General features: G+C 36.4%; 1 protein-coding gene across 1 annotated transcript; it reads left to right on the top strand.

Annotated features, from left to right (window-relative positions):
* Positions 1 to 7,780: 7,780 nt before the first annotated feature.
* LOC104903937 (acylamino-acid-releasing enzyme) lies at positions 7,781 to 22,856 on the top strand. The gene is made up of 18 exons (XM_010692080.4): positions 7,781 to 7,995; positions 9,122 to 9,297; positions 9,416 to 9,725; positions 9,912 to 10,133; positions 10,209 to 10,427; positions 10,609 to 10,677; positions 11,831 to 11,969; positions 19,447 to 19,598; positions 19,682 to 19,764; positions 19,888 to 20,009; positions 20,120 to 20,198; positions 20,313 to 20,490; positions 20,668 to 20,728; positions 20,831 to 20,953; positions 21,486 to 21,683; positions 21,913 to 21,981; positions 22,274 to 22,350; positions 22,592 to 22,856. Exons 1-18 carry the CDS (start codon positions 7,838 to 7,840, stop codon positions 22,653 to 22,655), a joined length of 2,499 nt encoding a protein of 832 aa, XP_010690382.1. The 5' UTR covers positions 7,781 to 7,837; the 3' UTR covers positions 22,656 to 22,856.
* Positions 22,857 to 24,674: the final 1,818 nt, after the last annotated feature.

The raw sequence follows: 24,674 nt of genomic DNA, 5'->3' as shown, positions 1-24,674 counted from the left end.
TTTGCTTTCTTTGTTTTTAAGAAAAAGAAAAAAAAATCACATATTTTAAAAACCCAAAAACATTTTTATTCCGTTCTTTTACCTTCTTTCTTCATTTTTCTCTTTCTTTTCCTTTCTTTTTTTTATTTCTCTTCTTTTTCAATCTTTGTTTTTTTAGTTTTAAAGAAGAAAAAAAACAAAAACATTTGGAAAAAAGCAAAAAAAAAAAAAAACCCAAAAAAATAATTGAAAAACAAAAAGAAGTTTTAGCTTTGAATAAAGTTTTGATTTCCTTATCCAAGGGTAGATTCTTAGTGCCAATTTATGTGGATTCCTTTGTTTTGGTAATTTGGATAGATGAGTAAAGTTGTTTTTGTTGGATGCTTGTATGAGTAATTTGGGGCGATTAGGGATCGAATAATCCTTGTTACTTAATTTTCTACTTGAAAAAGCATTTTATAATTCTAAATGTTGTCAAACTTTGTGTTGAAAAGAGTTGAATTATCTCTCTTATGGAAGTTTTTAATGACCCTAGTTAAAACTTGGAATCTTCTTTCGTGGACAAGTTTTACTTTCGAAGAAGTTATGCGAAGAGTTAAATCGATTATGAAGAAAAAATGTTTTATGTCTTGAGTCTAATAAGTGTATCCAATGAGCCCACAAGGCATAATAAGCCTATTAAAGTCCATGAAAACGAATAAAAAAAAATCGAAAAGAATCAATAAGTGGTAATATATATCCACATATCCTTGAAAAAGTTGGTTGTCGAAATGGTTGAGTGGGAGCTTGAAAATTTAATAAGTAGAGTTTCCCTAGTAATGATGAATGTCATTTTGGCTTAATTTATTGAGACTCTAGACCCATTGCTCAATCGTTATAATCCTACAATCATGGTTTTCTCTTAACAAAAGTCAAGTTTTGGGAAGTTCATGTGCACCATAGGTGGTTAGGACCGATCTTGGGACTTTCTTCAACAATTTGAGAATGAATTGTCACTCTTGAATGCCTTAGTGACTCTAATTGTTATTTGAAACTTTTGATAGCGTCAATTTTTGCACCTTAGATTAGTCTATTTCCTATTTTCCCACGTCATGGATACATATTGACGATGATTATACTTTGAAAGTTTGCTTATATCGTCAATTGCTTTAATTTGTGAACCATGGATGAAGAGATGACTTTGGCTTATTATTTATGTTTGTCCTTAACTGGACTTGTGAGTTTGAAAACTCTTTGGAAACCCTCACGAGATCTCACTACTTGTCCTCTAGAGCGATCTAGGGAATTAAAGAGCTTGTTGCATGTGCTAAAATGTAATCGTGATTCCTACAAAGATGAGTTAGTGTAAATTCTTTATCCTTCCTCCCTTTTCCTTTTTCCTTTTTCTTCCTTCTTTCTTCTTCATTTTGTTTTCAAATAACTTTTCATTCTCCTACTTGTGTTTTAATCTATTTTGCTTGAGTACAAACAAAGATTTATCTTGGGGGAGTTTAATGATTGGTTTATATACTTGACTTTTGAGTAGTTTTTAATATTTTTTGTGATAGCTTTTAGGCTAAATTTCTTCCTTTTTTTTTTGTGCATTTTCCTCCTTTGTGTTATTTCTTTGGGTGTTTGTTTTTATTTCAGATGTTGGGAGCATGCTTGGGGGACCTATATATGCATAAACCCGATGCAAAGCATTAAAGAAATGGAGCACCAAGGGGCTCGAAAGAAGAGAAGAAAGAGAGGAGGGTGCTAACCCGAGGGCTCGAGTCACCTAACCAGCCAGCACTCCCATTTTATTCATGATTAGTGGATCCGCCCGAATCTGCGAATGTTCAGGTCTGCTGACCCGAGGGCTCGGGTTCACAGATCCGCCCGGGTCATATATGTTGAGCAGCCCAATTTTGTTCCTAACCAGCCGACCCGCCAACAACCCGTCAAATTTTGCTCAGGATCAAAAATGGGTTGCTCACCATATATGACCTGGGCGGGTCTGTGAACCTAAGCCCTCTGGTCAATAGACTTGGGTGGGTTCACTAATTAAGAATGAAATGTGAGTGATGGCTGGGCTGACTTGGGCGGATCAAGTGACCTGGGCCCTCGGGTCAGCACCCTCCTCTTTAATTTTCTTCTCTTCTTATGAGCCCCTTGGTGCTCCATTTCTTCAATGCTTTGCCTCGGGTTTGTGTATAGGTCCTCTAAGCACACTCCCAAATTCTGAAATAAAAACAAACACCTAAAGAAAGAGCACAAAGGAGGGAAAAATGCACAAAAAGAAAGAAAAGGAAGAAAAGGAAGAGATTTAGCCTAAACTAGCCTAAAAGCCATCACAAAAACTATTAAAAACTAATCAAAAGTCAAGTATATAAATCAATCATCAAACTCCCCCAAGATAGATCTTTGCTTGTCCTTAAGCAAAATAGACTAAAACACAAGTAGGAGAATTAAAAGTTACTTGAAAACAAAATGAAGAAGAAAGAAGGAAGAAAAAGGAAAAAAAGGGAGGAAGGATAAAGAATTTACAGCCACTCATTTTGTAGGAATCACGATTGCATTTAGCATATGCAACAAGCTCTTTAAACCCCTAGGTTGCTTGAGGGCAAGTGGGATCTCGCGAGGATTTTCAAAGAGTTTTCAAACCCACAACTCTAGTTAAGCAAAAACATAGATGATAAGCCAAAGTCATATCTTCATCCATGGTTCACAAATTAATGGTCGATTTAAGCAAACTTTTAAAGCATAACCATCATCAATATGTATCCATGACTTGGGAAAATAAGGGATAAATTAATCTAAAGTGCAAAATAGACACTATCAAAAGTTTTAAATATTAATTAGAGTCTACTAAGGCATTCAAGAGTGACGATTCATTCTCAAATGGATGAAGAAGGTCCCAAGATCGGTCCTAACCACCTATGGTGCACATGAACTCCCCAAAACTTGACTTTTGCTAAGAGAAAAAACCATAATTGTGGGATTATAACGATTAAGTAATGGGTCTAGAGTCTCAATGAATTAAGCCATAATGACATTCATCATTACTAGAGAAACTCTACTTATTAAATTTTCAAGCTCCCACTCAACCATTTCGACAACCCACTTTCTCAAGGATATATGGATATTACCACTTATTGATTCTTTTCGCTTTTTTTTCGTTTTCATGGACTTTAATAGGATTATTATGCCTTGTGAGCTCATTGACTCCACTTATTGGATTCAAGACATAAAACACTTTTTTTTCACAATCGATTCAACTCTTTGCATAGCTTATTCGGAGGTAAAACTTGTGCACTAAAGAAGATTTCAAGATTCAACTAGGGTCACTACAACTTCCATAAGAGAAATAATTTAACTCTTTTCAACACTAAGTTTGACAACATTTAGAACTATAAAATGCTTTTTCAAGTAGAAAATTAAGCAACAAGGATTAATCGATCCCTAATCGCCTCAAATTACACATACAAGCATCCAATGGAAACACCTATACTCATCTACCCAAATGATCAAAACAAAGAAATCCACATAAATTGGCACCAATAATCTTCTCTTGGACAAGGAAGTCAAAACTTTAGTCAAAGCTAAAACTTCTTTTTGTTTTTCAAAAAAAAAATTTTTTGGTTATTTTTGCTCATTTACAAATGATTTTGTTTTTTTTCTTCCTTTTTTTCTTTAGAACAATAAAAAAACAAAGATTGAAAAAGAAAAGGAAAAGAAAGAAAGAGAAAATGAAGAAAGATCTCCTAACAAAAATGTTTTTGGGTTTTTCAAATATGTAATTTTTTTCTTGGAAAAATTGACAAGAGAGGTCTGAACTATGACCGATAATTTTTATAAGGTACCAACTTTGGATTAACCTGTGGAGGTCCTAATTATGAGGGGTCCTAACTTTTATAGGTCCTGTGTGACTTGTAACTGAAAACATAGGTCATAAACAAGGTCCCACATGATGTTTAATGAAAGTAAGTTTTACAAGTTGGCCATTAACAGACGCATTAAATTATTTCCCCCCTAAAATTAACAGACCCATTAAATTGTTTTCCCCCTAAAATTAACACCCTGAACTGTTCATCTTCCTCCTCCATCGCCATTACTGTGCAATTTTGGAGTTGAATGAAGAAGGAGAGCAGACAAGTTCCACGATTTTGAAGAAACCCTAGTAAGTGAATTATCTTGAACTTCTTTGCTTGTAACGTTTCATTTACTACTGTAGTTTGCAAGGTTGAATTTCTCTCCCTTCCTTCTGCGCGCTTTAATGGAGTGTTATTGTTGCGAGGCATCTCACACCATTACACATCACTTTTGCAGTTCTTACAAGTTAACTCCAAATTCTCTCTCCTCTCTTTTAAAGCAATTTTCTGTTATGAATTTACATTTGGAGAGAGAAATCCAATCATCTGCTAAATTTTCTTGGAGTGTTATTTATGTGAGGCATCTCACACCATTGAATTATGATATGCAGTTCGGCGGTTTTTGTTCTTCTCTCTCCTCCTTTATTCTTCCTTGCCATTCCACTTATCAATCATCTGGTAAATTTTCTTTTTCTAATATTCATTTTCGGATTTTTTTTGGGGTAATTTGGTTGATTTATTGGTTAATTGTGCAGTGATTGTTGAAGATTGTAATTGGTGGTTTAGTTGTGATCTTGACGGAGAATGATGATGACATTGTGAGCTGTATTTTTCCCTTAACCAGTTTACAAATTGGGTAATTTCTGCGCTTCCATTGGAGATTAACAAAGAGAAAGAAAGAGAAAGATAGAGGAAGACAGAAAGAATGAGAAAGAAAGAGAGAAAGAAAGATTTTAGGCTACAAGACAACCTAACGTGCCTTTTTAATGAAGTCACGTGAGGGTTTACCGGTTTCTGTAGGTTGGCAACCTGTAAGGACCTATAAAAGTTAGGACCCCCCATAGTTAGGACCTCCACAGGTTAATCCAAAGTTGGTACCTTTTAAAAATTATCGGTCATAGTTCAGACCTCTCTTGTCAATTTTTCCTTTTTTCTTTTTCTATAAAACTGAGAAAGCAAACAAATGAGAAAAATAAAATCATGGCATACCACATATTTACAAGCATTGTCCCTTTCATCAAGCATAACCACAATCACAAACAACAATTCAATCAAAAATAGCAACAAAGATCTCCTAACACCTACCCCGTAAAGTATACGTAGAAACCACCCAAATAATGAAAATACCCCCCAAGCTAAACCAAACACCGTACTCGGTGTGAAAGGAAGAACAATCGAGGAGGGGGTGGGACTTGGGAGAGACCAACTCTACGATCTAGGTCCTCCTCTCCCTCGGGGGGAGGGGGGAATGGGTTGCATATAGGAGGGGAGGGGGTGTCGGGAGGGACCATATTGTTTGTTATCATGAAAATATTGCAAGATCGGGGAAAAGCTCTCTCGCATCTCTTGTTCGAAGGTGGTTAACCTTTGTTCAAAACTATCATACCACCTATTTATATGGGTATAAATAGGGACATAGTCGGGAACATAGTTGGGATGGGGTTTTAGGGGGGGGGGGCAAGCTCATGGGGATCCTACCTTTGGTAGGTACAAATCTTCGTGCCTTCCTCCGTGGCTTCTAGGGTGATATAATTTGCTTGCTTTGTTTTGATTTCGGTGATGCTGCGGTTTGGAAGTTTGGAAGACATTTTACCATTGTTACAAGTAAAATGGATTCTAGTCACAAAAAACCAACGTGCATCTTGTAGGTTTTGTTGGTTTATAAGGTTTGGCTCTAGGAACTCGGTGGTCCAAGGGCGAACTCTAAAGTACTCAGTAATGATGGTAATCAAATCGCCCACAATAATCAACCCACGTTCTTGAGTCTTTGGGGTGCTTACCCTTTGCAGGTGATTGACGAACATCAAATGTATGTTCAACTTCTTATGATCCCATAGGTAAAAACCTATGATCATAAGTTCAGACTGACTTACCTTTGAGTTATCCTTCCTTCTAAATATAGTGTTCTCCTTGCGTAAGTACCAGATAGTCGGTTGGTTAATAAGTGAGTCATTCGCGTTTTTCGTTTCGTAACTTTTTGCTCGACTTATCTTACACCAACAATAAAAAAGATTAAAAGAAGGTGAGGGAGTGGCGCTCGATCCAATTTTCAAATCAAAAATTTGTGCAAAATCGGCAATAGCCATAGAACGAGCAACATTCCCTAACCTAAAACGGAGAGCGGCTTCGGCTCCAGTTGAGCATACAAGCCGTTTCTACCCGGTTACTTGCAAAGAGCTTAGAAATTTGAGTGTTGTGCATTTAAAGGTTTTTTTTTTCATCATTAACACTTTTCTCATATGTAATTTATTGCTATATTATTAACATTCCCCCTTATTCCCCCTAATGATAACAAAGTTTCATCAACAAAGCGGGTGGGGGTGAATTCCTTAGTCTCAAGGGCTTGAAATCTAGTAAATTGCTCTAAATCATCAAATTTAAGGAAAGAGAATTCAACATCATGAAACTCACCGGGGGCATTAAACCCCAAGACGTTTTCCCCTTGCGGTTGTCAGCTTGAGCTACCTTCTCCCGCTTGTCTACTCCGCTTTGAGGTCCTGCTCTCCATGCTTTGAACTTCTTGTTGCTCAAAAAATGAAAATCCTGTAACTAGGTGTGGTGGGTGGAAAAAAGTGTAATTTTTGTTTGTTTGTTTTTGAGTTTTTAATGAGAGAAATGGGAAATGATGTTTTAGGAAGAATTTGCGAAAAAAATAATTTAAGTGAAAGAGGATGAATATGAGAGTTATGATAAAAATTTTGAGTAGAGAGGGAATTGTGAGAAATGGTGGAAATGGGGTTTTTGAATAAGAAAAAGTTGAAATTTATGGAAGAAAGTTGATGAGGATGAAAATTTGTGAGGGATGATATTAAGTTTTTCAGTGGTAAGATGAGTGATTTGAGTGAGTTTTTAGAAAGATAGGAGTTGAGTTGAAGAGGGTTAGAGAGAGATGAGTCATGAGAGGTTGGAGATGAAGGAAGAGTGAAGAGAGAATGAGAATACTTAGAAAAAATAATTCCGGCACTCCTTAGTATGCCAACTGGTCCCCTGACCCGGGCGGATCGCCACACTTGAGCTCTCGAGTTAAGCAACTCAGGCGGGATTTGATAAATCTTTTTAAAACAATCATGACGGGTACTACAAAATATATCAATTTTGAAAACTAACAACAGAAAACTGAATTTTTTTTTGGGTTTTTATATATTTGTGTTTGGTTCTTAAAAAAAACTGAAAGTAGAATACAATAAAAAACGACTCATAAAATGTTCATTTATTTTTTGTGTTATTACGTTGTTGCACTATGAAAATGTTTTTCTTTACCAAAACTCTTTCTAACAATTTATTTATTAGATGCAATTATGCAAATCATGCACATGCGATAATGATTTCACATACATCTATATAAACTTCTCCCAAACTTATTTTTCTTAGATAGATGAATCCGATTTTTCATCCATTCACGAAAGTGGGTATCTCTATTGAATCCCTCAACTTTTTTTGGAACTCGCGGAGTCTTTTTGCATCCATGGCCGAATGCTTAAAGCGCGAAAGCTATAAATGGCTAATTCGTAGGTTCGATTCGTTCATCGGGTGAGCCCCCTTTCGAGACTACAAGATCAGCCAATAGTCGGACAAACTCGCAATGGAAACCTCCTCTATATTTTTTCTTTGATGGAAACCCTTCAACTTTTTTTTGATGGAAACCCCCTCATTTTTTTATGGAAACCCCTCAATAACATTTTTTTGATGGAAAGCCCTCAATTTTTTTTATCTTTATGGAAACCCCTCAATTTTTTTTATTTTTATTTTTCAAGGTGCACTATAGTGGATAGGAGGAGAAAGTGTTTGGGCATGGGAATCATCAAATGACAAGATATATCGCTTTTACTTCCTCCGCTTGCACAATCAATAGTGGGTGGTTCAATCCATTGAAATTGAATTTGGGTTCTTTCCTTCTACCCTATTCCATTTCTCCACTTTCTTCTCAAACCAAGACTTCGATCACTCTTCCTCGTTCTTCCTTGTAAGTACTTCTCCTGTCACTCTCTCAACCACTCAGCGTTGACCCACTTCACTTCACTACTAAGTAGTAACTACTGATTATTGATCATACGTTATAAAGTAATGATGGGAATTTTCTCTGATCCTCTATTTCTATCAATCTGACAACCCCAGTTCTAAAGTTCCAATTTTTATATGTTGTGCGCTGGTATTATGTATTATGTATTATGTATTATGTATTATGTATTTTGTATTCTGCAATTTGCATTTTGCAATTCTTGTTTACTTAATTTTTTTAGACTCAAATAAAATTGATACTGCATAAACTTAACATTTCATTCAATTGATATTAGAAAGATTCTAACTTTTGCTGGAGAAAAGCCTGCAATTAGAATGAGTTCTTTTGCTAACTAGGTAGGTGATCAAGTGATCATGGGTGAGATTGTTGCAATAGAAAAGAATTAGGCCATTGAGTTTCTTTAAAAAGTTTGCTTGATTAGATTCTGGGTTATTAGTCATGCATTTGTAAGTTAATATTGTAGGAATTGATACTGAGTAGCTGACCCAGGTAAGTTGATATACAGTAGGTTTAATTGCTCTGTCTAGGTTGATTAGTTCGAGTTCGTTTTACGTTGTTGCTTGTGCTGAGAACTTTCTGTCAAGGTGCTAGGAGCCTTTTAAATTAAGGTTGTACTAGTAGTTGTAGAATATGTACCATGAAGTTTAAGAATGATAATTAGCTGTTACTGGATTGGAATTCCTGCCCAAGATTGTTTGGTAAGTTGGTAACTATTCAACATATCCATAGAGACTGGAGAGACTGCAATAAGGGCTATATTGATGCTATTGATCTTTTTTCTCATACAAGATGTGAAACCTGCTAATGTAATGAAAAAGCAGAAGGATTTCATCACTCTTAACAAGTTTTAGAAACTGTACTCCTTGATGTTGTTCACATGGTATAAACTTCTTTATTAAACTTCTATGAGTTGAATTGATTAGATTTTTGTGGTTGGACATGTAAAGAATGTCTCTGTGAGGTACCTTCATGTATGCATTTTGTACCTTCATTTAGGCATCTGTTCTTCACCTTTCAAAGTGCATGATTTTGCTAACCATTTGATTTTATCTTTTATATTCACTTGTAGCAAAAGATCATCAATCTTCTCAGCGATGGATATTTCTAGAGCTGAATCTTCAACGGAATTGCCACTGGGCTTGGATACTACCATGGTGGATGAATATGATTCTCTGTCAAAATTGCTTTTAAAATTCAGTTGCATTCCTAGCATTAATAAAGCCTGGGTATTCAAATCAGATACAGGTATAAGTTCTTTGTACTTTCTGGCACTATGAGAGATTGGCTGGTTTTGTGATCCTCTTGGGATCATGTCTTTCTACTCTTTCTGTAAAATTGTTGTCTCATGCTAGAACTTGTGCAGGAAAGGATTCCAAGGCAATGTTTTCTGTTAACCAGCCAAACCTCTTGGCAAATAAAATGAGAAAGTCTCTTTTATCTGCTACTTTGAGAAAAGATGGTGACAATACTATCAACTTCGAATGGTCACCATTCCCTGTTGAGCTGTCAGGGGTTGCGTTAATGGTGCCTTCACCATCAGGTTCAAAGCTGCTCATGATTCGAAACCCTGAGAATGACTCCCCCACAAAACTTGAAATATGGGGTCCTTCAGCCATGGAGAAGGAGTTTCATATTCCTCAATCTACTCATGGTTCACTCTACTCTGATGGATGGTAATATTTGATCCTTAATTATCATCTCAAAGTGCATTACACATTGCCTATAATGCTTTATAAGTACTACATGCTCCACTTTTTTCTTTATTTAACGAGGACTTAGGTTCTTTTATTTTCTTATAATACATGTGCTGCTCAAGTTCCATTTCCCTTTTAAATGTGTTTATCTTTTGTGTCCATCAGGTTTGAAGGTGTTTCCTGGAACTCTGACGAAACACTGATTGCATATGTTGCTGAGGAGCCATCCCCTCCTAAACCAACCTTCAATAAGTTTGGTTACAAGAGTGGTGGTTCTGCTGATAAGGATTGTAATAGCTGGAAAGCACAGGGGGATTGGGAGGAGGGATGGGGAGAAACTTATGTAAATAAAAGGAGGCCAACAATCTTTGTCATCAATATTGACAGGTTCGGCATCACCTTCTGAATTATACGGTCAAAACAAGGAAATATCTATAATGATAGTAATTTCTGATTGCACAGCGGTGATGTACGCGCTGTTGAAGGAATTGAAAGGTCATTGAGTGTTGGTCAAGTTGTATGGGCTCCAGCAACTGAAGGCTCACAGAAAAAATTGGTCTTTGTTGGGTGGTCATCAAACTCCAGAAAACTTGGCATGAAGTATTGCTACAACAGGCCTTGTGCATTATATGCTGCCTGCAGTCCATTCAATGAGTTAACAGGTCATGATCCTGATCACAGGTGAGTTGCCTTTTCCAGCTGCTCAATATTTCAGTTTCACTGTTCATAGTTTACAATTTGCATTATCTTCTACCTCCAGGCTCCAATTGTCCTTTGGGTTCAGGTGATTTTGTAATTGTTACAGTAGGTTGAGCTGGTACTGTATCTGCACTTTTTGACTCAGCTTGTTCATGTCTCATAGATGCAAGGAGGACTCGGAGCTGTTGATTTTGACTCAGGGAATTAATAGTGCATTCTCTCCGATTTTTAGGTATGTTTTGTCACTTTGTGTCTCAGAGATTCAATGCAAGGTTCCGCTTGAGGAATGATAGATTTGGTCAAGACTTCAAAATTCGTAGGTGACAACTTAATCAATTTGTGATTGTAGCCTTGTGGGTCAAATTTCTATCTTATCTCCTCTGGCCACCACATGATAATTGCATTTGCACCTCTTTTGTTTTGAGCCATATAGTAATTCGGCTGTAGGCTGTAGCCTATAGCTACGCTGGCAGCTCTTTAAAATTATGTGACAAATCGCTGTCGGCTTTGACATTTTTAGAAGAAAGTAGAAAGTACGCTCAAACTGCAAACTTCTATCTAGAAAATTTGGTATGTAATTAGCATGTAGTAGTGAGGTGGATTCCATGCTGTCTTTTACTTAGTAGGTATAGATGTAAATATCACATGGTTGCTTATGGAATCACATTGCCTTGGATCTTGAGAATGCATTACCTTGCTTCATCTGGGACACTGCATTGCAGCATACATAAAGGTGACACCATATTCATTAAGTTGTCACCTCAAAACCAAATGGCATTGGGGAGAATTCTCAAAGTGAAGAACAGCTGTTTGTCAATAGAAACGCAAAATACTGTAGAACTAGATATTACGCAGCTTATCTGAAAGTAGTTTGAATTGTTGCCAGATAACACCAATAGAATTTAGTCCTTGAAAGAGTCACTGAAGTGAAATTAGAATTACTCTACATTCTACAACTAAAGGCATGAGTTGACAGTGTGCTTTTCTGCATATTTATAACTAAATCTGGCCATCTATAGTTCTAAAAGTTGTAAGATGGAATCAAGCTCCTGACTTTGGAGGACAAATCCTACCTGTATGAGGTACTGCAATTTAACTGCTAAAACTTGAAGTTATCTTCAGATTATTTTTATAGTCAAATGTCACTGGAATACTGAATAGTCAGTCATAATGTGCTTTCTGTGGTATAGGCCTATGAAGAGAGATTATACATTTTTCTAATTGCTCTCTATTTTTTTCCTCATTGAAATGCGAAGGTCCAGGGTGCTTAGGCTTCTTATTTGAATGCTAAGCAAACTTAGTGCAGTACTGCAGCTACAAATCTTCGCTGATTACCAATCTAACTGTGGACTCTATGTAACATAGTGATATATTTATTCTTTCAGTCCTGATGGCCAATACCTTGTCTTCTTGTCTGCCAAAGCTTCTATTGACACGGGAGCACATTCAGCTACAAATTCACTCCATCGAATTGATTGGCCCAGTGTTGGAAATCCAAATTCTTCCTCTGCAATTGTTGATGTGGTAAGGCTAAGTACTATGTCATGTTAAATTTGGATGAGATGACCTTTTTTAGTATTTGCTCCTTTCTTGAAAGTGTGCAAAATTGGTTTTTATTTTGGTCAAACTTTGTGTAAATCCTACTACCGTAGGGGGCTTATTGAAACCATTGATTTGGGAATCTAGATAGACTGATTGATTGATTTGGGATCAAATGAGGAGAATGAGAAGTACGTGGTCATTTTTTTGGGCTCCAGGCTCATTATTTGTATGCTTTAGTTTACTAGGTACTAACTACTAATCATCTATGATTTGAAGGTTCATCTTTTTTTTTTTTATTATTGTAGGTTTGTAATTCTTTCTAATTGCAACCAGAAAGTGGCAAACTGAAAAATATTGAACCTAAAACCTTCAAATGATGAACATGAAGTTATACTAAACCTGGAGTTCGAAATTTAATAACATAAAAGCATAAAATTAATGAGCCTACAGTTTTAAGTGTTAACCTTATCTGTCGCAGGTTTTTCATTTGATATCATCTCTGTGTAGTGTGTACACACACACATGTAAGGTGTCAGAAATGTGATTTAGTCTTTCTAACAAAATTTATGGCTTAAGTTGTTAAATTTGACAAAATAACTCTTGTTCTGTCGATGGAGTGAATTCAGCGAACATTGAAGAGTCCTCGTTAGATGGTGAGTGGCTAATAGAGAATAAAGGGTATGCTCCGTAAACTACGTTCTCTGCTTAGTGCTTATCTACCTACTAGTGATAGTGGCTTTACGTAGTTGTTAGTGGTAGAGTACCAGTGATTCGCCCTTACTGGGTGTTCACTGGGGGGCAAAAACAGAATATTACAAGGGCTCAAATGCCAAAAACGCTACAAATTGAGTCCTGAGATCCTTAGAGCGCTCGCCTATACACTAACACACTATACAATACTGATTTTAACAACACAGTTACAAACAAAAGCCACTGTAGTCAAAGCAATGCAGCTTGAAGTACACGATAGTCAACTGAAAGCCATACAAGGCATATCTCCTTTTTAGACCTTCCTAGGAAGTGAATCTGATTCACCATCCTGCTTCCTAATGGTATTCTGAACTTGAAGAAGAGAAATTGCTTAAAATTGTTACCAATAAAGTTGAAGATGCTCTGAAAATTAGGGCCTTGAGTCCTGGTCTTTCAGCAAATAAACAATATTTGTTGACTCATATTCTATGTTTAGCCTGAAGCTTTCTCACTCTTCCATCTGCTTACAAAGGAAGATACCATGTTGAGCATTGCACACACAAAATCTATTCATACTTGTATCAAAAAGACTGAAGTCAACAGAAAATTTTTGTTCTTATTACCTTAACTAGTTTTCCACCCGTGCAGAAATGCACGGGAAGTTTATTTTTTGATTTAATTTTTTATATCAAATAAAAATGTGTATATATTATGTTATACATGGGAAAACACTGCAAGTTTGCATGTAGCATTTATTGAAGAGGAAACACGAAAAAACCCTTTTATCTCAACGAAGTGAATGAACATCACAAATGAATTATTAAATGGCAATAATAATAAGAGTATTTCAAAAACATTTTGAACCACGTCTTTGTACTATATATTTGTGGTAACAATTGAGTTTTCACGTTCTTTATCAGCTATTAATGTTTTTCAATCCCTTTTTACTAATAACTCTTGATATGACAATATATATTTAAAATTATATAATACGTCCCTTGAAATCATGGTGTATCTATATTTATATAAATACGCAATGAAATAGTATAAACATAAAAGTAGATCTAGAGCAGGCAACCAGCAAGTTGGGCTGGCAATCAGTTCAAGTTTGGTTGGATTTGCTTTCGGGTTTACTACACATTTGATAAACAGGTTGAAATACTCAACCCTGACCCGACCTATTTGATAAGCGAATTACCCGTTGAACCCATTTAATCATAATTAGTATTATACAAAATATAATTATTTTCTTAAAAGTATATATGAGAGAGTTCACTGTTGAAAGTATCCATGTTTAATATTTCTTATAATAATTGTGACCAATTTTAGCAATATTTACTTTTTTAACCAAATTTTAGATTTATCAATATATTTTTCGAGAATTTTCTACATATATGTAAGTTAATAAAGTCAAAGCATGTCAATTTCGAGTCGAAAATGTCAACCTCAACCTACCTGTTTAATCAATGGGTTAGAAAATCGGTCAAAGTTCCAACCCTAACCTGCTTATTTTGGGTTAGGTTCGGGTCGTATTTCGTATTGAGTTAGCTTTTGCAAACCCTACATAAAGTAGTGACATTATAATTTACACTGTATAGTAAATGTAAATTAACAAAGAAATTAAAGAGAAAATATATTTTTCAATTTAGTTTATTAAAAAAATAACATGTAACTCATCTTATCAAATAGACAATAAATTTCATGTATATTGTAATATATAAATGAAATATATATTGTAATGTATAAATTTTTCTTCTAATATATACCTAAGAAATGAATATAGAAATATCAGTTATTAATGTTCATCAAACCCTTTTTGCTAATAACTATATAATACGTCCCTTGAAATCATGGTATATATATTTATATAAATATGTAATGAAATAGTATAAACATAAAAGTAGAGTAGGCAACCAAGTTGGGCTGGCAATCATTTCAGGTTTGGTTGGATTTGCGTTCGGGTTTACTAAACAATTAATAAACAGGTTGAAATATTCAACCCTGACCCGACCTATTTGATAAACGAATTACCCGTTTAACCCATTTAATCATAATTATTATTATACAAAAAATTTCATGTATGTTGTAATATATAAAGGAAATATATATTGTAATGTATAATTTTTTTTTTCTAATATATACCTAAGAAATGAATATAGAAATATCCTACACAATATTATGATCTTGTAATGAGAATCGTATAAATAAAAATGGGTTTAACCTTAAACAAAATAACTAAATGGGCTTGTTATCTAAAATGATATAATATTGTATTAAGAATAGTTTAAAATTGGCTTACAACCCGTGCGATGCACTATACTGAAATATAAAGTATCTATAATAATCAGTATTATTATTATTATCCATATAAATGATTAAATGGTACTAAGTTAATAGCACATACATTGCTTAGGTTAATTTGATTAACTTTGAGTAACATATAGTGGTCAAACTTGTTCAAACTCGCTTTAAGCTCACATAAATTTTCTTACAATGAATCTAATTTTTTATATCAATATTGTTACATATTAAAAAAAAATACGGTTTTTTCACCATATACCCCTGACAAATTTTTTTTTGCACCGTATACCCTTTCAACTTTCCAAATTCACCATATACCCCTCACTTTTCGAAAAATACATCAACTTACCCTTTTGACTAACGGTGTTAGACTTCCGTTAGTCATTAGGCCCTAATTCTCTCCTAATCCTAATTAACTATCCTAAACTCTAAACCCTAATACTAACTCTTAGCCCTAAACCTAACTAACTAAAAAACCTAACCCTAAAAGCCCATTAGCCCTTACCCACCCTTATGCCCAGCCCACAGCCCACCACCCCCCTAACCCACCACCACCTGACCCCCACCCCTGACCGGATTTTTACACCCCACCCCATCCCACCGGATTTTCGAGAACCACCTGACCCACCACCACCTGACCCCCACCCCAACCCACCGGATTTTCGAGAATCACCCCTGACCGGATTTTTGCACCCCACCCCATCCCACCGGATTTTCGAGAACCACCCACCCAACACCCCTCCTCTTCTCCCACCCTAGCCGCAACCCCCTCCCTTTTCCCCGGCAACCCCTCCCCTTTCCCCGACAACCCCACCCCCTCCCTATCCCCTTTCCCCGCTGACCCCCTCACCACCACCACGTCACCAACACCACGCCTGACACCATCGGACCGCCACCCTCGAGACTGTTCGCACACCTCGTATTTTCCCTTCGCTCTTTCTCTCTCCTCCCCTCTGCTGGGCATTTCTCGCGCCGTTCCGAAGCCGTCTGCGCGCTTTGCTCTGCCGCTGTCGCGGTTTGCTCTGTCGCTGTCGTTGCGCGACTCATTTTCTGCCGGAGGTTTGGGGGAGGGGGTGTACGATTGCAGTAGCTCGAAGTAGGGGAGAGGGAGTACAAAACAGGGACAGCGGGGTTAGGGAGGGGAGGTGGTGGTGACGGGGTGATGGTGGCGAGGCGTTGGTGGTGAGGGGGGTCACTGGGAGAAGGGGAGGGTGGTGAGGGGGGGGTCACTGGGAGAAGGGGAGGGGGTGGTGGTGAGGAGCTAGGTGGGGGTGACGTGGCAGTAGGCTCAAGGGGTGGGGGTGACATGGCAGTAGGCTCAAGGGGTGGGGGTGACGTGGCAGTAGGCTCAAGGGGTGGGGGTGACGTGGCAGTGGGCCCAAGGGGTGGGGGGATGGTTCTCAGAGGGATGTGGCAGTGGGCCCAAGGGAGAGGATTAGTGTATTATATTAGGTTTAGGGTTAGGGTTAGGATTATTGTTTGAATGATTTAGGTTAGTTAAGTAGGATTAGGAATGGATTAGGGCCTAATGACTAACGGAAGTCTAACACCGTTAGTCAAAAGGGTAAGTTGATGTATTTTTCGAAAAGTGAGGGGTATATGGTGAATTTGAAAACTTGAAAGGGTATACGGTGCAAAAAAAAATTTGTTAGGGTATATGGTGAAAAAACCGAAAAAAATATCTATTCCCCCTAGATAGCATGGTTTTCATTTGCGGGTCAGCAAAATATGTGCTGATAATTAATATTAATAACATATATCTAAGAAAAAATATGAAAACCCAAAATATTTCAATTTAGAAATTGAAATTTTGTGATATTTACATTAGAATCATGAAGTGATCATACACAACTAAATATTGAAATAATTTAAGAAAGATATAAATGAGAAATAAAAGATTAGATGGCTTTTAAAATTTGTTACTATTGACTTGCGAAATAATTTACATCTTGACTATTTGAGAAATAATTTATATTAAGATTATCTGGACCCGTGCATAATGCACATGGATTTTTTTCAGTTCTCAAATAGTTTTTTTTAAATTCCAAAATTATTGGAATGACTACATTTAAAATTGAAAGATTATAAATTGTAAATTTATATTTCATGATATAATCTTTTCATTAGGGCTGTCAAAATTAAAGCTGATCCAATATGATAACCCGTCTCGAATCTAACCTGAAAATTTCGGATTTGGGTTAAAATTTTCAACCTGAAAAAAAAGATGGGTCAGCCCAACCCGACCAGAAAAAATAATGGGTTAGGTTCAGGTTGAATTTTTGAACCTCATCAAAACAATCCGAATAATCTGACTTTGAAGTGGGGTCAAATTCAAGGCAGGCCAACCTATGTTTATCTAACTTGTATTAGATCAAACTCGTTTCTTGAATATTCTAAATTTGATTAAGTTGGCATTTGAATTCAAGACTCACTCAATATGTTGAATTATTGCAATGATTAAATTTAAAATCAGGTCATTTTGGGTTGGTTTCGGGTCAACCTGAAATCGAAAAGGTCGCGTTCAAATTCTAATTTTCGACCTGAAATCAGAATCAAGTCAAGTTTGGATTAGGGGTAAGTGACCCGAAATAGGAATCAGGTGAACTTGAAATTAATCCAACTCGAACTTATTGTTACCCTACATTATTAATATAGACAAATGACACGTAAAGATAATTATTGTATACTACAATAATATCTAATAATAATGTACTCTACTGGAGTAATAATTAAGCAATATAAAAAGTTGTGAAAATTATCAATCCCGCAACTCCAAAATAAATTGTCTACATTATAAATCAAAATCTACGACTACGGGTAAGTTACATAAATGTAATGTAAAATGGTAAGTTATATCAATATTAACATTGTTTATTATTAGTTAGCAACTTTGCCGGAATTATACACGAACTAATATGATTGTAAAGTATTTCCATTTGCTGAGTGAAACTTACCAAATTTATAAGATTGTAATTGATCCATTTTACACGTGGCACTAAAAAAATGAGAATAAGTATAGTGATGACATGTGGCGAAATGAGTAATAGCTTGACACATAGGCAAATTATTCTAGCTTTATATATATATATAGATTTATCTAAGCAAACCCCAGATCCTGCCTGGCCAGATTTTTCTGGTGAAAAGCCATCTTTGTTCTACTTCAGCAACTCAATAGGACAAGGCTTATAATCTCTGTCCAATCTGTTCAAACCAACATAAGAAGTAAACCTACTAGCTAATATATTAATGACCAATCTAGTATCGAGAAACAAGCTGTCAACCCCCTTTCCCACACAGATGAAATGGGCCTTACACCACTATAAAGACCTCATTTGAATAAGCTCAAAATAATCAGAATCAGAATTGAATTCATTCTGAAGCAAAAGCCAAACCTAAAAAGCCAAATGGCTTCTTGCTTCTAACTTTTGTTTATCTGATTGAAAGTTGAAATGAAAGTGTTTGGCAAAACTAGCCGTCATGTTAGTGGCTATATGCAAAGTAACATATAAGACGTAATTTATAAATTGAGATTAAGGATGGGAGCATGAAATTATGGCTATCCTGGCTGAAATGAATATGAAAGACTACTTTTAACCGCCTAAAGGCTAGTTTTAGTAGCTTTCCACTAACACTAACTTAAACCGCTAACCTCAACCCAAAATTCTACCCTGAAACACTTATAATTGACATAATTAGGGGTCTGGCAAGGTCAAATCGCTTACATCTGCCCTACAAGCTCATCTTAGACATTCCCATGGTCTATCTTCACGAGTCATGACAGCTTGCTGTGCTCAATTGTAATGCCTTTTCTTGCATAAGATGGCGTATTTTATTCTTTGCATTTGTACATCGTCCTTGTCATATCTTGTTCATGTCTAGTTACATCCTCAAGAACACAGATGTGTGTGGATTAACCCTGGAGGGAGGGGTTCTACAGCTGGTTTAGTTGACAGCTTATTCTTCTTCCTGTTGAAAAGGAGGTTACTGGTTGCGGGCAGCCTTGTGCTATCATCTTTGCACTATGACATTTTTTCTACTCCTAGTTTGGCCCAGAAGCAGGCTGAGCTTATGATAAAGAACTTTGCTGGCTGCTTAATACCATGTGAGGACAATAAAGTAGAATAACTCTTTGGTAGGATTTTTTTAATGTCTTCCATCTTATGAATTGGTAGAACTTTAGAGAGTTAATTTCCTGGCCCATTTGTGTCAAGTAATGTTTGTGAAGGTACTTCCTCGCTCTAAGGGAACCTTTTGTTTTCCCTTTGACTGCTACCAAAGGAGCTTGATTTCTCTTTCTCATTGTGTTAAGAGTGTCTATGCAACGAACTTTTGAGTGGGCATGTATTACTTTATAAATGAGACTTTTCTTATACAATCTAGTTGATCCTTCAAATTGGAAAAAGAATGAGATGGCAATGGCCGCTCTTATCTGAAGAATCTGGTTACATGCTTGTTTGCGCTATTATAGGTTCCTGTTGTGATGTGTCCTAAGGATGGTTGCTTCCCTGGGTTGTATTGCTCCAGCTTCTTGCGGGATCCATCGCTTTCTGATGGGCATACTGTTATTTTGTCCTCCATATGGGGAAGTACCCAAGTGATACTTTCCGTGGACATACTGAGGTAACAAAGGTCTCATGTATCAACTCTCACTGCCAATTATTTTATACTATTTGATCGTCTCAAATATGATTCTCATTCTACAGCGGCAATGTGTTACGCGTAACGCCTCACGATTCTCCTTCTTCATGGAATCTTCTCTCCCTTGACAAGGATAATATTATTGCTGGTACGTCTATATGCCTGCCTTCCTCCTCTTTCTCTCTTTAATTTCATGTAAATGCATTTTCAGCATCGAGAGTCTTTTATGTTGGTTATGTGTAGTAAAATTCTTATCCTTCACTGTTTGCAGTATGTAGCAGCCCAGTAGAGGTTCCAGAAATCAAATATGGTTTACATTTCAAAGAGTCTCCTGCAAGTGCTTCATGGAGTTGGCAAGATGTTTCTGGCCCTGTTTTTAAATGCTCCAAGGAGGTTCGTTCTTTTTTTTTTTGTCCTTTTTCTGTGGATGATGCATTTTTACATTTGGAGTAATGGTGCATGCTTTGGCATTTTTAGGAATGATTATGTGCATGCTATTGCAGGTTGAATCCTTGTTGTCCCCTCTTCAGTTCAGCATTATGAAGGTTCCAGTCAAAAGTGGATCAGGGAACTCTTCAGAAGGTAGCATGTAAATGTCTTGTTAAACTGTAGTATAGGTCCTTTGCTTCACAATATGGTCGTGGCCCATGCAGGTTTTTGCTCATCTCGTTTGTGGTTTTGGTTCTGTATGTGCAGGTGCTTCCAAACCTATTGAAGCCATATTTGTCTCTGGTAGAAGAGAGAAGAATGAATCCTGTAACCCATTAATTGTAGTACTTCATGGGGGGCCTCACTCTGTTTCAACAACAGGCTTCTCCAGGGCATTGGCGTTTCTCTCTTCGATTGGTTATAGCTTACTGATTGTGAATTATAGGTAAGACATGAGTAAAATTTTATATCTTTTTCAACTTCTTGGGGATTCACATACAGCTTATGCTCTACGTTGGGATTAGGTTAAAATTTTGATGATTTCTTTGTCTGCTTCGCTTGTTGGGACCGGTTCTGAATTGTAGAATTCTTGACATTTACACTTCTTTTTAATACATAACAGAGGTTCGTTAGGTTTTGGAGAAGAAGCACTGCAGACTCTTCCAGGGAAAGTTGGAGATCAGGTGCTGTCAAGTTTTTGCTCATCATGTTTGAGCAATATTCTCCTTATTCTAATATAAAAGAAAGATTTTGTATATAGCCTTAATATGTCAGGTTTTATGCAGGATGTTGGTGATGTGCTCACAGCGATGGACTACATAATTAATATGAAATTAGCGGACCGCTCCAAAATCACTGTTCTTGGCGGTTCTCATGGTGGCTTTCTGACTACTCATCTCATTGGTCAGGTGCAGTAACCCTTCCTTGCTTTCGCCCCCTCGGCCTTCCTCATGCCGCTCATTATCATTAGGAACCAAATTTTTTTGGGGGGTTTTCTATGTTGTGCCCGTGTTATACGAAATTCTTAGTTGTACCCAACCTTTTTGAAATTTCTACGTTGTACCCCTAAGCTTTCTAAACGTTACATGAAATACCCTTATACTTAATATCAAACAGTAGATTTTAGGATTTTCTTGCCCTCTAGGAATAGAGTAGGATTCTTTAGCCTTATTAGTTTATTGAGGTACGGGATATGATCTGAGAAATTGAATACTAAGTGAGGTTTGTGGTAGTTTCTGTTAGTAAGGCTATTTTATGTGAAGTTTAGAAAGTTTAGGTGTACAATGTGGAAAGTTCAAAAGGGTCAGGTACAACGTAGAGTTTCGTAAAGCACAGGGGCACTACATAGAAAAACCCTTTTTTTTCTTGTTTCTTTTACTTGATTAGGACCAATAAGTTGGGGTTTCTGTTAATCTAGCTTATGATAGTTACATGTTGCAGGCTCCTGAAAGATTTGCTGCAGCAGCTGCGAGGAATCCTGTTTGTAACCTTGCTTTGATGGTTGGTACGAGTGATATTCCTGATTGGTGTTTTGTGGAAACCTATGGGATTGAAGGCCAAGCAAAGTTTACAAATGCGCCCACTAAGGAACATTTAAGTGTCCTTTATGACAAATCTCCTATTGCACATATAAACAAGGTAATTTATCTTCAAAACTCAAAAATAACATTTGCTAGATGTGACTGAAGATCCATAGTATTGTTTCTCTGTTAAATTATTGTTTGATAGTGAAATTGTTTTGCATGGATTGACATTTGACATGGTAAAAGCATGAACACAACTTGCTTAACTGAACTATTTTTTATTGTTAATTACGGCAATGCTATGGTTTTTATTTCGAGTGACATTTGTGATATTCATCTTGCAGGTCAAAACACCCACTCTATTTCTTATTGGTGCTCAGGATCTCCGAGTTCCATCCAGCAACGGACTGCAGGTGTGTGACATGCTGTGCTCTCTACCTTATTCTTTAGCACCTTGTGCTATATTTCTATGTTAGATTTAAAATGTTCATCAATTATGAATTCTTAATACATAAGGTCCCTTGAATTTTGTGGCTAAATTAAGCTAATCCTTGAAATTGTACAAACTTCTGACAATTCATCCCATACAATATTCTTAAACAGTCATTTGAACTATCCATGATTAGCTTTTTGTTTTTGCTCAATTCTAATATGAGTTTTAATAATAATGACGTGATTGTTGCCTGTTGTTTATATAACGAGTAGTACGCACAAGCATTGAAGGAAAGAGGAGTTGAGATGAAAATAATTGTGTTTCCTGAAGATACTCATGCAATCGACAAGTAAGCTATCTGTCGTACACTTTTTATTGATGATGGCTAAATGGGGAATAAGTTCACCCATGAACAAGAGAGAAGAATCGGTGGAGCTCGCCCAACTAGATTTACCAAACTGCCCTCTCTATCACGTTCAGTGAACACTTCTCCATTTAGCCTCACTCTTTATTTTGTACTCAAAGTTTTGTGCTTTCATTACATGTTTTTTGTGCTTTTTGTCATTGGTAACTTCTCATCTTTATTGCAGACCGCAATCTGACTTTGAGAGTTTCCTAAACATTGGAGTTTGGTTCAAGAAATACTGTAAATAGACAGGTGCTGATATACTTCATCAACACTCACACGGGGAAGGGTATTGTTGGAAATGTCACCTCGATTGTTTTTTATTTGTATTTCTGTTTGTTTAATTTAGCTACACCTTCCTGAGATCTGTCATGTTGAACAGTTGAAGTATCTTCATGGATCATCTATTCTTGAGAAGCTGATAATGATTTTAATAAGTTGATCTCCAATTTCAGGACATCTAATTTGACCGTGAACTCCCTCAACCACCACCCCTGACTTCCACCTCTCCACAAAACCGGAACCTGGAAATCCCCACTCTTACCCAAATCCACCACCAGGGTTCACCCACTTTCACGGTTATACATATGCTGCCTTCTGCAGACTGCAGTATACATACTCTCATTGGCCTAGGGGGTTTGATATGAGATACCGGTGTTGGATTGTGGGCTTTTGAAAACAATCCTATGCCATCAATCTGCTGTTAGCCGAGATCCAAGCCATCAAGGAAGGCTTACACCTAGCCGGAAATGATTAAAATGTGTTAACAAACAAAGTGTCTTACGCTTTCCTAAAAACCCCAACCAAACGCCCCCTAAATAGACAGCAATTGGCGTAATTCATAACACACAGAGGAGAGGGTGTTGTTGGAATTTTGGAGATGTTACCACTATTGTTAGTATTATTTATTCTTTAATTTAGTTCCACCCTCCTGAGATATGTCATATTGAAGGTATCTTCTTGTATCATCTATTCTTGAGAAGCTGCTAATGCTTTTAGTAAGTTTCTCCAATTTCAGAACATCTAATAATGTTACCATGAACCGTATAATACTAAGTGAATGCAGACATGCAGTAGTATTCGGGAATTTATCTTCAGCGACGCTAAATGGCTAAATGTTAGCCAACTAATTTTTGTCGCAAGTCTGAAAAGGGAATAATTATATTTGTATCTATAGATTACTGTTTATGTGAGGCCTGTATAGAGAATTATGTGGGAGTTCAATGGTTGGAGCTTTCACCTCTCAACCTCATGGTCGGGAGTTCGACTCTCATCAACTCCATATTTAAGGCGTTTGTGTGGATATTTGTTTCTGGGTATAAATCTTAGTTTTCACTCTATGGCCATAGAGTTTGTGAGGTTTACTCTTCCAAAGTTCTTATAGAAGCAAGTAGTATACTGTACTATATTATGTAAATGATCATTATGTTGCTAAATGAAAAATTAATATTGAAACTTCATATTTAGGGTGTTTGTATGGATATTTGACTAAATATTTGAAAAGAAAACTTTGTCAATTTATTTCACCAAACATCAATATGTCATATGTCAACTTTGACAACTAACAACTACAGACCAACAACTAACAACTACCAGATACATGAGACAGAGGGTGTAATACAATAACAAATGGAAATAATGTTAGCCGTTGATACAAAGTGGAACATATTATCAATCAATCAGACGTTATGCAATAATAAGATGACCGTTGGGACAATGGCCTTTAATTATTTGATAACATAGACTTAAATGTGCAATTATCATCGACAAGGACAATAGAGTATATCTTTCCCCCTGCAATTAAGGAGTTACGTACTATTATGGCACTAAATTCCATTTTCATCTTCCACTCAAGTACATTTGTTTTCTTTTGTGTTAATACTTTACCAATTAATATTATTTTTCTTAATTCCATATCCTTCTTTCTTCGTGGGGTTGCCTTGGATGATTAAGAAGACAAGGTAGCCGAGTCATGCAAAAACGTACTTATCATCATATATTTAATAAAGAACCCACGCTAACTTATCCCAAAAAAAAAAAGAACACACGCTGTTATTCATATATAAGATAAGATATAAAGTTAAAATGAATGGCTACTATAAATCTAATACTACCAAGTTATGCTCGAGGGATCTCTTGTCATTTTGCATCACATGATTAGCTACTATACTTGGATTATTAGTATAAGCTGATTAAGTTAAATTATATCTGTATTCCTAGTCAGCAATTCTGTTAGTGGTTTACATTTTGTATATAAAGCATATGTA

Source organism: Beta vulgaris, chromosome 9 (genome assembly GCF_026745355.1).
Source record: "Beta vulgaris subsp. vulgaris cultivar EL10 chromosome 9, EL10.2, whole genome shotgun sequence".
In the NCBI taxonomy this organism is placed as follows: domain Eukaryota; kingdom Viridiplantae; phylum Streptophyta; class Magnoliopsida; order Caryophyllales; family Amaranthaceae; genus Beta; species Beta vulgaris.
This window is presented reverse-complemented; position numbering and strand designations above follow the sequence as displayed.